General features: G+C 34.3%; 2 protein-coding genes across 2 annotated transcripts; one reads left to right on the forward strand and one right to left on the reverse strand.

The window, feature by feature from the left end:
• Positions 1 to 78: 78 nt before the first annotated feature.
• LOC110782292 (SKP1-like protein 1) lies at positions 79 to 2,018 on the forward strand. Its single transcript, XM_021986410.2, has 2 exons — positions 79 to 443; positions 1,468 to 2,018. Exons 1-2 carry the CDS (start codon positions 153 to 155, stop codon positions 1,582 to 1,584), a joined length of 408 nt encoding a protein of 135 aa, XP_021842102.1. The 5' UTR covers positions 79 to 152; the 3' UTR covers positions 1,585 to 2,018.
• Positions 2,019 to 2,260: 242 nt separating this feature from the next.
• Positions 2,261 to 8,428, reverse strand: LOC110782472 (F-box protein PP2-A13). Its single transcript, XM_021986640.2, has 3 exons — positions 7,474 to 8,428; positions 6,640 to 6,758; positions 2,261 to 2,930 (listed from the first exon to the last, which is right to left on the reverse strand). The coding sequence occupies exons 1-3, from the start codon at positions 7,774 to 7,776 to the stop codon at positions 2,501 to 2,503; spliced, it is 852 nt and encodes a 283-aa protein (XP_021842332.1). The 5' UTR covers positions 7,777 to 8,428; the 3' UTR covers positions 2,261 to 2,500.
• Positions 8,429 to 13,927: the final 5,499 nt, after the last annotated feature.

The following is a 13,927-nucleotide window of genomic DNA, read 5'->3' on the forward strand; positions in this document are numbered from 1 at the left end:
CTTTGCTTTACCAAGTCCTAACATTGTCACCTCTCTTTGCCCAAGTCTCCCTTGTGTTAGACTTTTACATATGTATACTACCTACCAAATCATGTTAACCACAACAAAAACCAACCAATTCAACACCAAACTTCAAACTTACGGCAAACACCATGTCGCCGTCGCCGTCGCCGTCGCCGTCAACGAGCAGTACGAATAAGAGGAAGATCAAACTAAGGAGTTCCGATGGGAAGACCTTTGAAGTAGAAGAAGAAGTAGCAATGCAATCAGAAACCATAAAATCCATGATAGAAGTCGTTCCGATTCCCGAGGTTAGTGGTAAGACATTGTCTTTGGTCATTGACTACTGCAACAAGAACAAAGATGATCTTCATGATGATCTCATAGATTGGGCCCTTCGTCTCTTTGAAGCTGATCAAGCTGCTTTCTTTGATCTCGTTCTGGTACGTGTTTTTATCGATTTAGTCCATAAAAATTAGACCTGGTTATCTATAGCCCGATCCATCCAAGTCCGAAAAAGTACGGGTTTGGGGCTTTGGGCAACATCAAATGCGCATTTTAAAACCAAAGCCTGAAAAACCCGTTTCGTTTAGAAACACCCATATCAAATTTATGGGTTTGGGCATGAATTTTTGTGTTAAAGCCCGACCCAACTCGGATTTGATCACCTCTAAATCTCTAATAACAACCCATAAAAACGGTTATGGGTCGGGGTGGTATGTGTTTCGGGCCGAGCCCACGTCAACCCCAGTTGTTACGTGTTGGGCCATGTTAGGGGCCAATGATTTCAAAAGTGTGTCCCAAACACAACCCAACCCCCAGGCCCGACCCAAGTAAATAAGAGGCCATATGCCAAATTTGTCAATATTATAAAAATGGGCCCTATAATTTTTTATATTTTGTCTATTTTACTTATAGAGTTGCAGACTTCTTGTTGTAGCTAGGCTGCTATAAAGCCCTTAACTTTGTTGTACTACCATCCATAGAAAAATGATTCTTTTTTTAAAAAAATTAATTTGAACTTGGGGGTCTTATTTTGTGTCCCACTTTGGACATGTACATGCCAGACCCTGCCAAAACCAAGTGCCCTCGTGTAAGGCCAGACTGAGCCTTCATGTCTAAGCCTAATTTCAATCAATTTAACGTGCTTTTTCGTGTCGTGTCGTGTCGTGCTATGCGTTGTCCTGATTTTTAAAAACATAAATGTGGCCTACACGGCTACACCTAGTCACAACTTTGTGCTCTTGCTGGGCCGTGTTTTTTTTTTTGCGTTGGGTCATGCCTTGCTTCGACCCGACCCTACCCAACACTACTTGTAACATACTTTCATAATCTATGTATAAATTGACAACATTATATTTTCAGAGAACTGATATCAAATTTTAACATCAGTAGACCAAAACAACTTGAAAATTATGTGTATATCATTTTACATGATTCTGATTTTTTCATATGATTATATATTAGGCCGCGCATTATTTGAAGATCAAAAGCTTGGAGGATTTGACTAGCAAGACTGTGGCAGGCGTTATAAGAGGAAAGTCCCTAGAAGAAATCAGGCAAACATTCAACATAAATAAGTAAAACAACCCTTTAATTAATCCTAGAAAACTGATATATATAATTATAACAGGAAAGTTTAATTAGTCCCTTGATTATTTTTATTTCATGTTAGATGGTGATAAACTGGTCATTTATTGTATGAATTTGGTTCTGTAATAAGCTAAAATTGCATATTTTGAATTACAAAACAGTACAAGAAGTCTAATTAAGCTAATGACAGAACTTATTGGTGTAAATATCGAAACAATAATACTAGACCTAATGTTATGAATGATCTGTTCTCTTCACCTGGTCTGGTCTAGTTTTTTCTAGTTTCTGGTATGATCTGATTTTTTTCTGGTCTGGTCCGGTCTGGCCATACCCGTGTGTGATTAACATACGTTGTCAGAGACTCGTAGAGATCGGCATAGATTCTCTGAAAGAGTAACTCATCTTACATTCTAATGTATTGCCAGTATTTTCTAGTTTGATCTATGTTCTTAAAAAATGTATGGAGGTTCTATATATGGTTCTGTACAAGAACAACAAAATCATTCATCTTTCTTCATTTCAAATGTTCTACTATAAAGAGTTTTACATAGTATTATATCACATAAGCTCACGCACATCCCTAATTTATCTGTAATACAGAAAAAACATTAGTATCAAGCACATACATATGACTTAACAACAAATAAATAATCACATCTCCAACATATTTCTTCTATCTATAAAAAATCATTCAACTTTTTGCATTTAAAAGATCTATAATAAAGTTTTAGGTAGTTTTACATTACATCAGCTCGCGCATTTATATGTAATACTAAAAAACAAATACTCCGTATCAAGCACATGCATTCATATGACTTAACAACAACAAACAAATAATCACATCATTAACAACCCTTCTTCCCAACACATTTCTTCTATCATCTACAAAACCCTCCTTAAAAACTAACTACAAAACCTTCAAATCATCTGCTAATTCACAAGGGTAAATAAACACAGAATCTAAACAAAGCCCACCTTTAGTATGTGTACAATCAATCTGTGCTAAAGAAAACTTGATCTTCATCATCTTCATCTGTTGATGATCTTCAACTGTGAAATCACCAGCATGGTAGCAAACCCAGTTCCCAGTTGGTGGCTTTAAGTAACACTGAGAAACAGAATTCTGGGAATTCGAAGCTGAAACTTTGAATCTAACTGGTTTTCTATCCCAACCATGAACTCCATCTGAGTTGCAAATTCTTCGACCAAATCTTTTTGAGGATTTTCCTAGTTGAAGACGAAAGAAGAGACTGTATGTTCCTGCAGGGAAGTTGAATTCCAGTTCTCCTCCTACCTCTAACCACCATACTTGCTTTAGGTATGTGATTGTATGGAATCTACACATGACAAAAGAAATTCTCGATCATTAATTGTTTTTCTAAGGCCGGCTATGTTCTGTTCAACTTAATTCCACTTATTTCGTTCATATAAATTCAGTAAAAATAACACCTACTCAAGTACTACTTTCGTTTCAAAATTATCTTTACAGTTACTAATTGCACAATATAAGGACAAAATAGGGACAGTGTGTAAAAAGACGGGTGAGTATAATAAAATATCGATAAAATAATGGTAGATGTATAAAAATATGGATGAGTGTAAGAAAAAGAAAAAAAATTAAAGTAAGAGAAAGTGAGTAGAAAATTGCAAATATTATGGGATAAGATAGTAAATTTTCGTGTTCAAAAATAGAATAAAGTAAAGTGTAAAGAATATTATGAAACGAATTTAAACGAAAAGTGGATCATTTTGAAACAGAGGTAGTACAATTTATAACTAAAGTATGTTCTGATAATTTCTGATAAGTTAAGGGAAAATATGTGAAATCATATGAATAAAACGCACACTAAGTTCTTGAATAATGTGTTTATGCATTAAGGATCAACATTACCCCAATGCCTCTAAATACAACCCTGCCCTGGGTAGTTGGCAGGGGTTCTAACAAGAGCAGCACGCGCCAATGTTTAGCGTGTAAGCAACGTAATTAAGTAAAGTCTAAGCAGTGGCGGATCTAGTGTATGGGAAGTGGGGTCACTTGACCCCACTTGACTAAAAAAAATTGCATAATTTTAGTTAATTTTCGACTAATTCATTTTAAAAAGTACCTAATTTAGTTAATTTTTCATTAATTCTGTAATAGTGACCCCACTTAATACTATTTCTAGATCCGCCACTGAGTCTAAGCTTAAGAAATGTAGGATTGTAGGAAACTAATTGCGTACCAAAAAAGAATGAAGAAAACACACATAATAATTACGTAACTACGTATGCATGCAGCTTGGTCAAAACACAAGGCACCCAATGACATTTAAAGAACATCATGGATTAGTAAAAAGGCGGCATTTTAAGTCTGTAATCAAGTTGATTGCTTATTAGATCAGAGCAGAAAAGGTTTGGTTGTGTTCTTTCAGACAAGAAAAATCCGAATAAATCAGATCAGGAAAAACAAAAAACACTCACTAAAAATGTTCAGATCAGACCAAATCAAAAACTAGAAAAATCAGACCAGATCAGACATGTTCTATTCGCGTTATTAACTACGTGTGCATGTAGCTTGGTCAAATCTTCAGTACACACAAGGCATCCAATGACATTCAAAGAACAGCCTGGATTAATTAGTGAGAAAGGCTGTATTTTTAGTCCGTAATCACGTTGATTAATACTTAATTCAAAAGATAATTGGCAATTATTAAGTTCTTGTTTTGTTTAAGCAATCGTGGGACCTAATGCTTAGACTAATACTAATTGCCAACAAAGTCCAATTTAGTTGATCTGATATCATACTAATTAAGTTGATAAAAGTAGATTACTGGAGTTATTATATAATTGTATCATATAAGTTGATACTGTCGCTTAATTTGATAACATTGACTTTCAAACATGATTATGTTAAGTGAGAAAACTAGAACTTCAGATCTAGTATCGTAAGCCACAAATATATCATAAAGTATAGACATTTAAATTGACTTATTAATTTAATGAGTGTTAGTTGATAGTGGGGTATTTCTTTAATATAGTTAGTGGGAAATGAGTAAGAGGTGGAGAGTGGTGAGTGGGAGTGTGAATTTTTAAATGATTTTTTTGTAGGGAATAGGGGTGTAGGTGGGGTTAGTAAGTAAGTGTGAGAAATAATATAATATTGTTATACATTTTCATTTATAGAAGCGGTACAAGTATTAAGGGACGGCCCGAAAAGGAAAGCGGTGCGAGTATTAAGGGACGGAGGGAGTACAAATCAATTTAACTTATCAGGTGCGGTTTAGGTTGATTTGTGTTCATGTCGTGTCAGTTCATGTTTTTCTCAATAACTTCAGGTCAAGTTTGTGTCCGGGATTGTGGAATCGTTGACACTGACTTTCAAACATGATTATGTGAAGTGGGAAAATTAGAACTTCGGATCTAGTATTGTAAACCAAAAATATAACATATACAAATCATTTTAACTAATCGGTCGGGTTTAGGTTGATTTGTGTTCATGTCGCGTCAGTTTGTGTTTCTCTCAATAAGTTCAGGACTTCAGGCCAAGTTTGTATCAGGGATAGTGGGGTTAGTGTTTCTCTCAATAACTAAACCAATCCTAAATTGTTTTGTGGATATTTAATCGTAAAAATTCTGTCTTTTTTCCTTTCTGTCCTTCACATATGTTGATTAGTAGGCCACAAATATATCATACATAAATCAATTTGACTAATCAGATCGGGTTAGGGTTTCTGTCAGTAACTTCAGATCAGGTTCCTATCAGGGGTTGTTGGTTCGTGTTCTCTCAATAATTTAACAACTCCTAAATTATTTTCTTGAAATGTGATCGTAAAATTCTTTTTTTTTTTTTTTTTTTCCTTTTGATCTGCCCTTCCATTGGCTAGTACTGAACTATTCAGTGCTGTCAAATGTCAATGCATTCAAGTTTCCCTTTCACGAGCAAAAGAAATACGGACAACCACTTTCCATCCCCATACTCATTTTGTCCATGAAAAAATGAAATATCTTTCCTTTCACAATAAGAGCCAACCAAAAAAGTTCGAACCTTGAATACGACCCTTAAACTTTTGTGCACGTAAACATCATACAATCATACAAAACTAACCTCTTATTTTGCTTCACAATAAAAGATTTATGGAAATTATTTTCATGATTTTTGTAAAATTGTTTAAACAATTTAGACTTTGATGAACCTATGTACTTATTTTTCACATATCAAACTAACACAAAAGATTTAATCTAAGTCCGACTCTAAAATGTTCCTCAAAGATGAAACCCTCATTCCCAGGGCCCCCCACTGTCCAACCACTAGAGCATTGCGGATGAGGTAAGTTGCAACATGTGTCTGAATTGGTAATTTATAACAGATTGTGTTTTTCACAGGATTTGAACCCTGGACATGTATTCATTTCTAAAATATTGTACAATATCATTCCGTTAACCTAAGAGAAGTATACAATTATTCTAACCTGTTCTTTTAAAGGCTTCGGTCTTACATTATGTATATGGTACACCCGGAATCTCCAGAAGACGTAAGAATTGCGCGCTCCCGCACCAATAACACCATTTAAGGTAAAAGAAATAAACATATAGTAAATCTAGATGTGCATTTGCAAAACGATTTTTCCAAGCCTTGCTTTACCCACTATAGATAGGGAGCATAGGGTAGTTTCCAAGTAACACTTGATTTCAAGGCAAGTGACTAATCTCCAATTAGACATAGCTAGTACATAACCCTAAAATTAGGATCCCTCCAAAAGATGCAACACTCCTAGTCCTAGATTCCTTAATTTTAATGATGTCCATATATAAATAGTATAAAAAGTAAAAAAACAGATCAAGTCAGAACTATACATGTAGCCATGAATTATAATGATCTTCTTGTTGTGATTGTGTCCATTTATCAATACACATCTTTGACCATCAATATCTTTAATTTCGAGTTATTAAAAGCTATAAAAATTTGATGTTCTTAGAGTACTTGTTGAGACGAATCAAACAATATTTCAAACAAGAAGAACATTAAAAGACGGTTTTGGAAGGATATCAAATGAATCGATCTCTAACCTGGATTCAGGAGTAGACATATGAGTCCAATATCTACGATCATCAATTCCAGTGATCCTCATTCCCTTCCATGAAATTGCCATGCACATCTTCCCACTCCTCTTCTCCAACCAAATCTCCTGCACATAACACAATCCAACTTAATTACTTCCTTTTTTTTATTTCTTTGTCAAAATTTAATCAGTTGTTGCGTTACTAGTTCAAATTACACTACATCAGCGTGGAAAGGAAAAAACAAGGAATTTACCTAGATGGTCTAAGATTTTAACCATAAGCTTTTAGTCATAGGATATTTGACATAATCCAATTACTATAAATTTTTTTAATGACATAACCACAAACACCCCAAACTTCCTCTTTTGATCTCGATCCGCTCAAATTTTGTTGTCGCGTTACTAGTTCAAATTACATTATCAACGTGTCTATATATAATACCACCTTAGGTGGTCTAAGATTTAAACAATAAGCTTTTGATTATAGGATATTTGACATGATCCAACTTAACTTTTTAATGACATAAGAGATAACCACAAACACCCACTTCCTCTTTTAATCTCTGTTCAGATTTAGTTATCGTGTTACTAGTTCAAATTACATTGTATATAACATGGAGACAGAACAAAAAAAATTACCTTAGATGGTCTAAGATTCAAACAATAAGCTTTTAATTAGAGGATATTAACATAATCCAACTTAAATTATTATTTTTAGTGACATAACTACAAACACCCACCTCCTCTTTTGATCTACGTCCAGATTTAATTGTCACGTTACTAGTTCAAATTAGACTGTCTATATTATCGCGACAAAGTGTAAAAACACAAGAAATATTACCTTAGTTCCATCATCAAATCTGATGGACCCACAAAGCCTAGAAAAAATGTCTCTCTTACAAAGTTGGTTTGGAATTTCATCAAACACCTTCTGAACAAGGAACTCATAATTTGAAGGCAACTTCGTCTCCCACACAAAATCCGAGAATGAAGCTCCATAAAAAGCCCAGTTCACCTCCGCCAACCTGCAAATATCCGGTGGGCTTAACTGGCCCAATATCACCGCCACACAACTCTCCGGCAAGTCTCCAAGCCCAACTCTCCCTTCCTCCATGGGCCTCAGCCCAGATTGCCCACTTCCCATTAATAATATAATAATAATTTAACAAAAATAGAAATAATTAAAAAGAGTGTTTAATTAATTTAATTTAATTGAATTTTAGTTGTAAAGTAAGAGGTAAAAGACTGAAAGAAAGATGGAAGAAATGGAGCTAACAACAATGGTGCTTAACATAGTTTAGAATTTAGCCATTTAATAAAAAATAAAAAATAAAAAAATGGTTTTATAAAACAAATGGAAATATAAAAACTATGACTATGGAGGAATTAAGCGTGGGAATGTCACACCTCTAATATCCTGACATACTGATTGAGGAAATGAAAATGGTTTTATAAAAACAAATGGAAATATGAAAAATAAAAGAAAATAATTTTATAAAAATAAACGGAAATATGAAAACTACGGGAGAATTAGGTGAGGTAAAGCCACATCTCTAATATCTTGATCGACGAAAAGAAAATAGTTTTATAAAAACAAATGGAAAAGGAAATGATTTTATAAAAATAAACGGAAATTTGAAAACTCTATTGTGAAAATTTTAAGCGAGGTAAAGCCACACCTCTAATATCCTCGTCGAAAAAGAAAAAGTTGCTAATAGTACGAAAAGGAGGGTGCTCTATTCAATGTTGGTTGGGTGTAAAATGGGAAGATGGTTGGGGACCCCAAACAACTAGCATTTGAAGAAGGGTGTTGTTTGATTGGTTATATATAGGCCCATCAACTTATGTAACTGAAAAACGTGGGAAATTTTTTTATTTATTTTTTGATCTCTTTTTGAGTAATCATGATAATTGCAATTTAGTGTGACAATAAAGTCTTTGGTTAATTGAGTGATTAGCACCATAGTTTAAAGGGATGGTTTGTCAATAGGCTAGGTTGCTAGATGTCATATGTTGGTTAGTTAACTTGGTTGATTTGATCGACTGTTTGTACTGGACTTTTTTTAATTGTTAGATGTTATTAATAACTAATACAACCAACTAGTCAAACTAGTTAAATTATCGACAATTCAAACCATCTAATGCAAACAACTATCAATTGCATGTTAGTTCAGTGGTGATTGGGGCTGAAATTAGTAGAGAGAACCGCGTGTTCGATTCCCCTTAACAACAATTGGTAGGGGATTGGAACCTATCCCCCAGAACTCGCCCCGAATCCGGATTAACCCTAAGGGTGAACTGGGTGGTAACACCAAAAAAAATATAATGCAAACAACTAACTGTAAATTGTCAAAGTAAGTTCAAATAACATATGTTTCTTCGACAATTTCACATACAAATAAGCTCAATCCAGACAAAATAATTTTTCTCTAGGTATAGTGAATTCAGGTAATACTTCGTATAAAAGTTCAAACAAAATAAGTCGAATATCAGACCGCGTTTTTTTATTAATGGAAGTTTAACTTTTTTGAATTCAAATTATTTTGGTAACAAAAGGTTATACATGGTCTTTAACTATGTAGGTGCTTTCTAAAATGAGTTGTATTCATAAGTTTGGAGTTTTGGTTACAACTAAACTGATGATATTGATGGACTGGCTGGATTTTTCATAAAGTCTTAATATGAAATTAATAGGTTGTCTAATATGTCTTTAATGCATAGAGTAGGAAATTGCAACCACTTTTATAGTAAATTTTTCATTCACCTCATTTAACAACTATGGTATTGCTAGATTTGCTACTGTTGTACTATCACAAGTGTTTCCAAATTGATATCGGGTTAAGTAATCTACCACGAGTTCATTCGGCCAAATAAGCATATAAATAGTCTTGGTTATACATTGTAAGATATAACAGTTCGTACTATACTAAAGTATTAGTTTGATGTCTGATAACTTTAGGCAGGAATGTCAATGGGACGGATCGGATGCAGATGTAGGTACTTACTTTTCATCCCAAATAAAAAATTTATTTCATCTCCGCCCATCACCCATTGCGGGTACAAAACTAAATCAATCTCCATCTACTACCCGGTACAGTATCCAAACCCGCCTAACATCGTGGGTAAAATTTCTATTTCATCCTCGCCCATCACCCATTGCGGGTACAAAACTAAATCAATCTCCATCCACTACCCGCTACGGTATTCAAACCCGCCTAACATCCATTTTACCCACAATAACAAAATTCACCTCATAAATTCACAATCTCACATTATCAAGAACTCCCTCCGTCTCTTTTTGTTTTTTACGTTTGGTATTTTTCACGCGTTTTAACGATTAATTAATTTGCATTGAGATTCCTCAATTTTTTTATTTAAACAAGATAAATTACGTTTATTTATAATGTTTTCAATTTTATCAAAATTCTGATATTGCGAAATGAGAAAAATTTAATGTCCCAATGGAAAAGTGTGAGTGATTAAATGACCCAATGAATTTAATTGGTTAAAATAATAATTGGACACAAATTTTGATAGAATACTAAGTCATTTATGTGATAATATAAAAGGAAATGTAAAAAACATTTTGAAATACCCAAAAAGGAAAACGTAAAGAACAAAAAGAGAAGGAGGGAGTAATAGAATATTAATGCTACAAAAATTAAAAAAAAAAATAAAAACGAGTAGGAATAAATGCATTTAATGTATTTTTTTTTGCTTATTTACTTAATTTAACATTTATGATATTTTTTTTAAAAAATACATTAAATATGAGAATGAAAATAAACTATAAAAGGTATATTTAAAACTAAAATATTTATGAGACTGGTGGGGCGAGTTGAGCCGTGGAAGGTAGGTATGAGCGTGAGTCCATCTGAAAATACCATCCACCCCCTATCGTCCAACAAACCAATATTCATCCCTGCCTAGTTGCATGGAACGATTGTGAGGCGGGTATCCACTTAACCTGCCCCACTGACATCCCTAAATAGCCTATACTAATTAGATGCAACAAACGGGACGACTTCGATTTGATTAGCGAATAAATGGATGTGATCTTACATTGATCACATAATAAACCCTAATTAATATTAAAATGATCACTCTATCCAAATTAAGATTTTATGTTATGGTGATTGGAAATTTATTTTAATAATAGGTTTTATCAACTAATTGATCTAATCAAAGCACTATAATCCATGATCATTGACCTCACTCTTTAACATTTTAATACCTATACGTTTGGCATTCATTTTAATATGCACATTTTTCCCTTATCTTATCTCCTTCCAACAAGGATCTTAAATACTTATAGAGAATCACAATCAGCCCAAAGATAGAGTTTTGTATTTTTTTATAGGTTGAGTATTTAATACACTAAATGTGAACATGGTTGAGATTTGTTTATTTTAGTCCCTCCACATTTAGGCAATTTCTAGGTACAACATGTTACCTTGTATAGTACGTTAAAATCTTCTGTCCTATAATTTGTGTATCTATTTGTAAATTATTTTTTTATTGGTTGATATTTATAACTGGTCAACAACTTTTATTTCATATCTAAAAATAACATTAAAGTTAATATCGACCAATAGGAAGAAGTGACACACAAATGATGCACGAATAGTGGGACTGGAGATTTAGACTCGTTCAAGCCTATTATTTTTGCTTATTTGTTCATTTAAAGTTTGTAAATGAGGAAGTTAAATAAATAAAACAGAGCATTGTCGGTTGTATAGTGTTAAATACGGGCATGGGCCGCACCCGTCATCAAGAGAGAGACTCCACTTAACAAGATCGTAGGAGGTTCCACCTTAAAACCATATGGCAATAAGGGGAGTAGCCCGTTGGCCTTATTAAGTGATTAACTATCTTCTCTTTTGTCAATGTGGGACTCTCACACGTAATGTTTCATGGGTCAGATCTTAATATATAGTGAAGATTCTCCCGGACTTTTTTACACGAAGTACTAACTTTTGCAATAATCAACATGTTGTACTCATTTTCTATTATGTTTTGTTTGTTTCGACTTATTTAAACTTATTTTGACTTACTTCAATAAAAGTAATTTCAAATGATTTCTTATAAGTTCAGATAGGTTTAGATAAGTCCAGTTCAGATAAATTCATCAAAATAAGTTTTTTCATATAATTTTACACCTAAATAATCTCTTTTCAGCGAAAATAAATTCAGAAAATTTTAGATAAGTTAATTTCAGACAAATTCAGTTGAACCAAATAAAGTTTCAGTATGTATAAAAACTGATGTTAATTCCCAAAATTGTTATTGATTTTTCTTAATGTATATTTACAAAATATTCGTTTATATATAAGTGATATTGATGTTAAAAGTGGTTTGTTAGCAAACGTAATGTCAAAACAGAGTTCAATACTCGAAATCAAATCCCGTTTACATCATTGTTCTTGTGACTTTTCTCTACCAACAAAAAATTAACCTTCTTACTGAATACCGAGTGTTCCGGTAGCGGACTTGGAACAGGAAAGGGATGACTGACTTCCGACTGAGGTTGCTGACTGGATCCTGCACAGTGAAATCGTTAACTAGCCTCGGGGGTGATCCGAGAATTACCCCTCCGATGCTTAAGTCAGATTATGCTGATAGCTCTGTAATAAATGCTTATAAGAATGATTGGGGTGGAATTGCGTACCTTTGGCATTGATGGGGGTCCGTATATATAGACGGGTTACTTGTACGGAGGACCCGGGTTATTACCCGTTGGCTCCGGATCCTCTCTTTCGGCTCTGATAGGTAGATGATGTCAGAGCAATGCCGGCTGGGATTGTAAACCCTGGATACCGGCTGCACCCTTGGTGCTTCTTATGAGTATATGTCTATGTTACAGCTGTTATGGGCTGTCCTACCGGCATGCCGGTAGAGCTTCCCGTACAACTAGCCCCCTCAAAGTGACTACAGCTGGCTTTTACAGTATGTAGTTGTTCTGATAAAAAAAAAAAGCGAAAAGCGGGGGTAAACCCCCTATACACCGAGTACTCTATATTAAATTTACAGAGCATATATTATACAATCGGATGCACTTAGCTCGTTCAAAATAAAATAAAAATCGTGGGAAATTGAAAACCACTCAATGCAAATATTTACAAGTCAATAGATAATTTGAAACAGGGTACAGCTAATGTAAACTTAACGGACCATGAAACATGTTCTGTCCAATCCCTCATGAGTTGGTTTTAAGGCAATTAATACTATTTTGTCATGATTGTAGTTAGACAAATTATATAATTAACTCAAGATTTGATGACACATCTTTTTCTTTAAAATGACAAAAGTTTGTGACTTTTGTGGGACTAATCTATAATTATACATAATACATGTCGTTCTACAAGATTTCCATCATCCAACATCATAATCCAAACTGTTTGGAAATTGGAATGCATGCACTCCTTTTACCTCTTTCATTCGACTGATTCTTATGGTTGATCAGATCAGAAAAATCTTATCAGATTAGAAAAGGTAAAAAACACTCACATAAAACATTTAGACCATATTAGATTAGAAGGAACTATAAAAATCACACCATATTAGGTGAAGAGAGTATAGCTTAATACTACTATATATAAAGTGCGAATAACCAATTGCTTGTTGGTTCAGTGGTGATTGGGGCTGAATTTGGTAGGGAGAACTCGTGTTCAATCCCCCGCAACAACAATTGAGAGGGGACTGGAACCTAACCACCCAGAACTCGCCCCGAATCCGGATGAGCCCTAAGGGTGAATCGGTGTTAACACCAAAATATATATATATGTATATATAGTGCGAATAAATCATAAGGGCATTATATATTATACTCCCTCCGTCCCGGAATACTCGACCCGGTTTGACCGGCACAGAGTTTAAGGGACTTGAATTGACTTATTTAATTTAATAGGTAGTAGTTGATAGTTGGGTATTATTTTAATGTAGTTAGTGGGAAATGTGTAAAGGGGTGGGGATGGGGAGAGTAGGGGTTGAATTTTAATTATTTTTTGTATGGAGTAGGTGGGTTAATAGGGGTGGAATGAGAAATAATATAATATTGTTAGAATATTTCCATTTTTAGAAACAGGTCAAGTATTAAGGGACGGACCGATAAGGAAAACAGGTCAAGTATTCCGGGACGGAGGGAGTATATAGTGATGCGATTTAAACCTTCCAGTCTCTGCCACTAGGGCCCTAGGCTAAGAACTCAATGTTATAAGCTTATCTAGAGCTGTGTATGGGTCGGACCAGCACACGGGCTGCTTGAGCCCGACACAAAGTTGGTCTAACAGGAAACG

This window comes from Spinacia oleracea, chromosome 3, assembly GCF_020520425.1.
Source record: "Spinacia oleracea cultivar Varoflay chromosome 3, BTI_SOV_V1, whole genome shotgun sequence".
Classification (NCBI taxonomy): domain Eukaryota; kingdom Viridiplantae; phylum Streptophyta; class Magnoliopsida; order Caryophyllales; family Amaranthaceae; genus Spinacia; species Spinacia oleracea.

Bases quoted from the DNA above. Each gene is read 5' to 3' on its own strand.
- LOC110782292 (XM_021986410.2), top strand. From the start codon at position 153: ATGTCGCCGTCGCCGTCGCCGTCGCCGTCAACGAGCAGTACGAATAAG. The intron at 444-1,467 runs GTACGTGTTTTT...ATTATATATTAG, and splicing joins CTTTCTTTGATCTCGTTCTG to GCCGCGCATTATTTGAAGAT.
- LOC110782472 (XM_021986640.2), bottom strand. From the start codon at position 7,776: ATGGGAAGTGGGCAATCTGGGCTGAGGCCCATGGAGGAAGGGAGAGTT. The intron at 6,759-7,473 runs GTAATATTTCTT...TGTTATGTGCAG, and splicing joins GATTTGATGATGGAACTAAG to GAGATTTGGTTGGAGAAGAG. The intron at 2,931-6,639 runs GTTAGAGATCGA...TGTCATGTGTAG, and splicing joins ATGTCTACTCCTGAATCCAG to ATTCCATACAATCACATACC.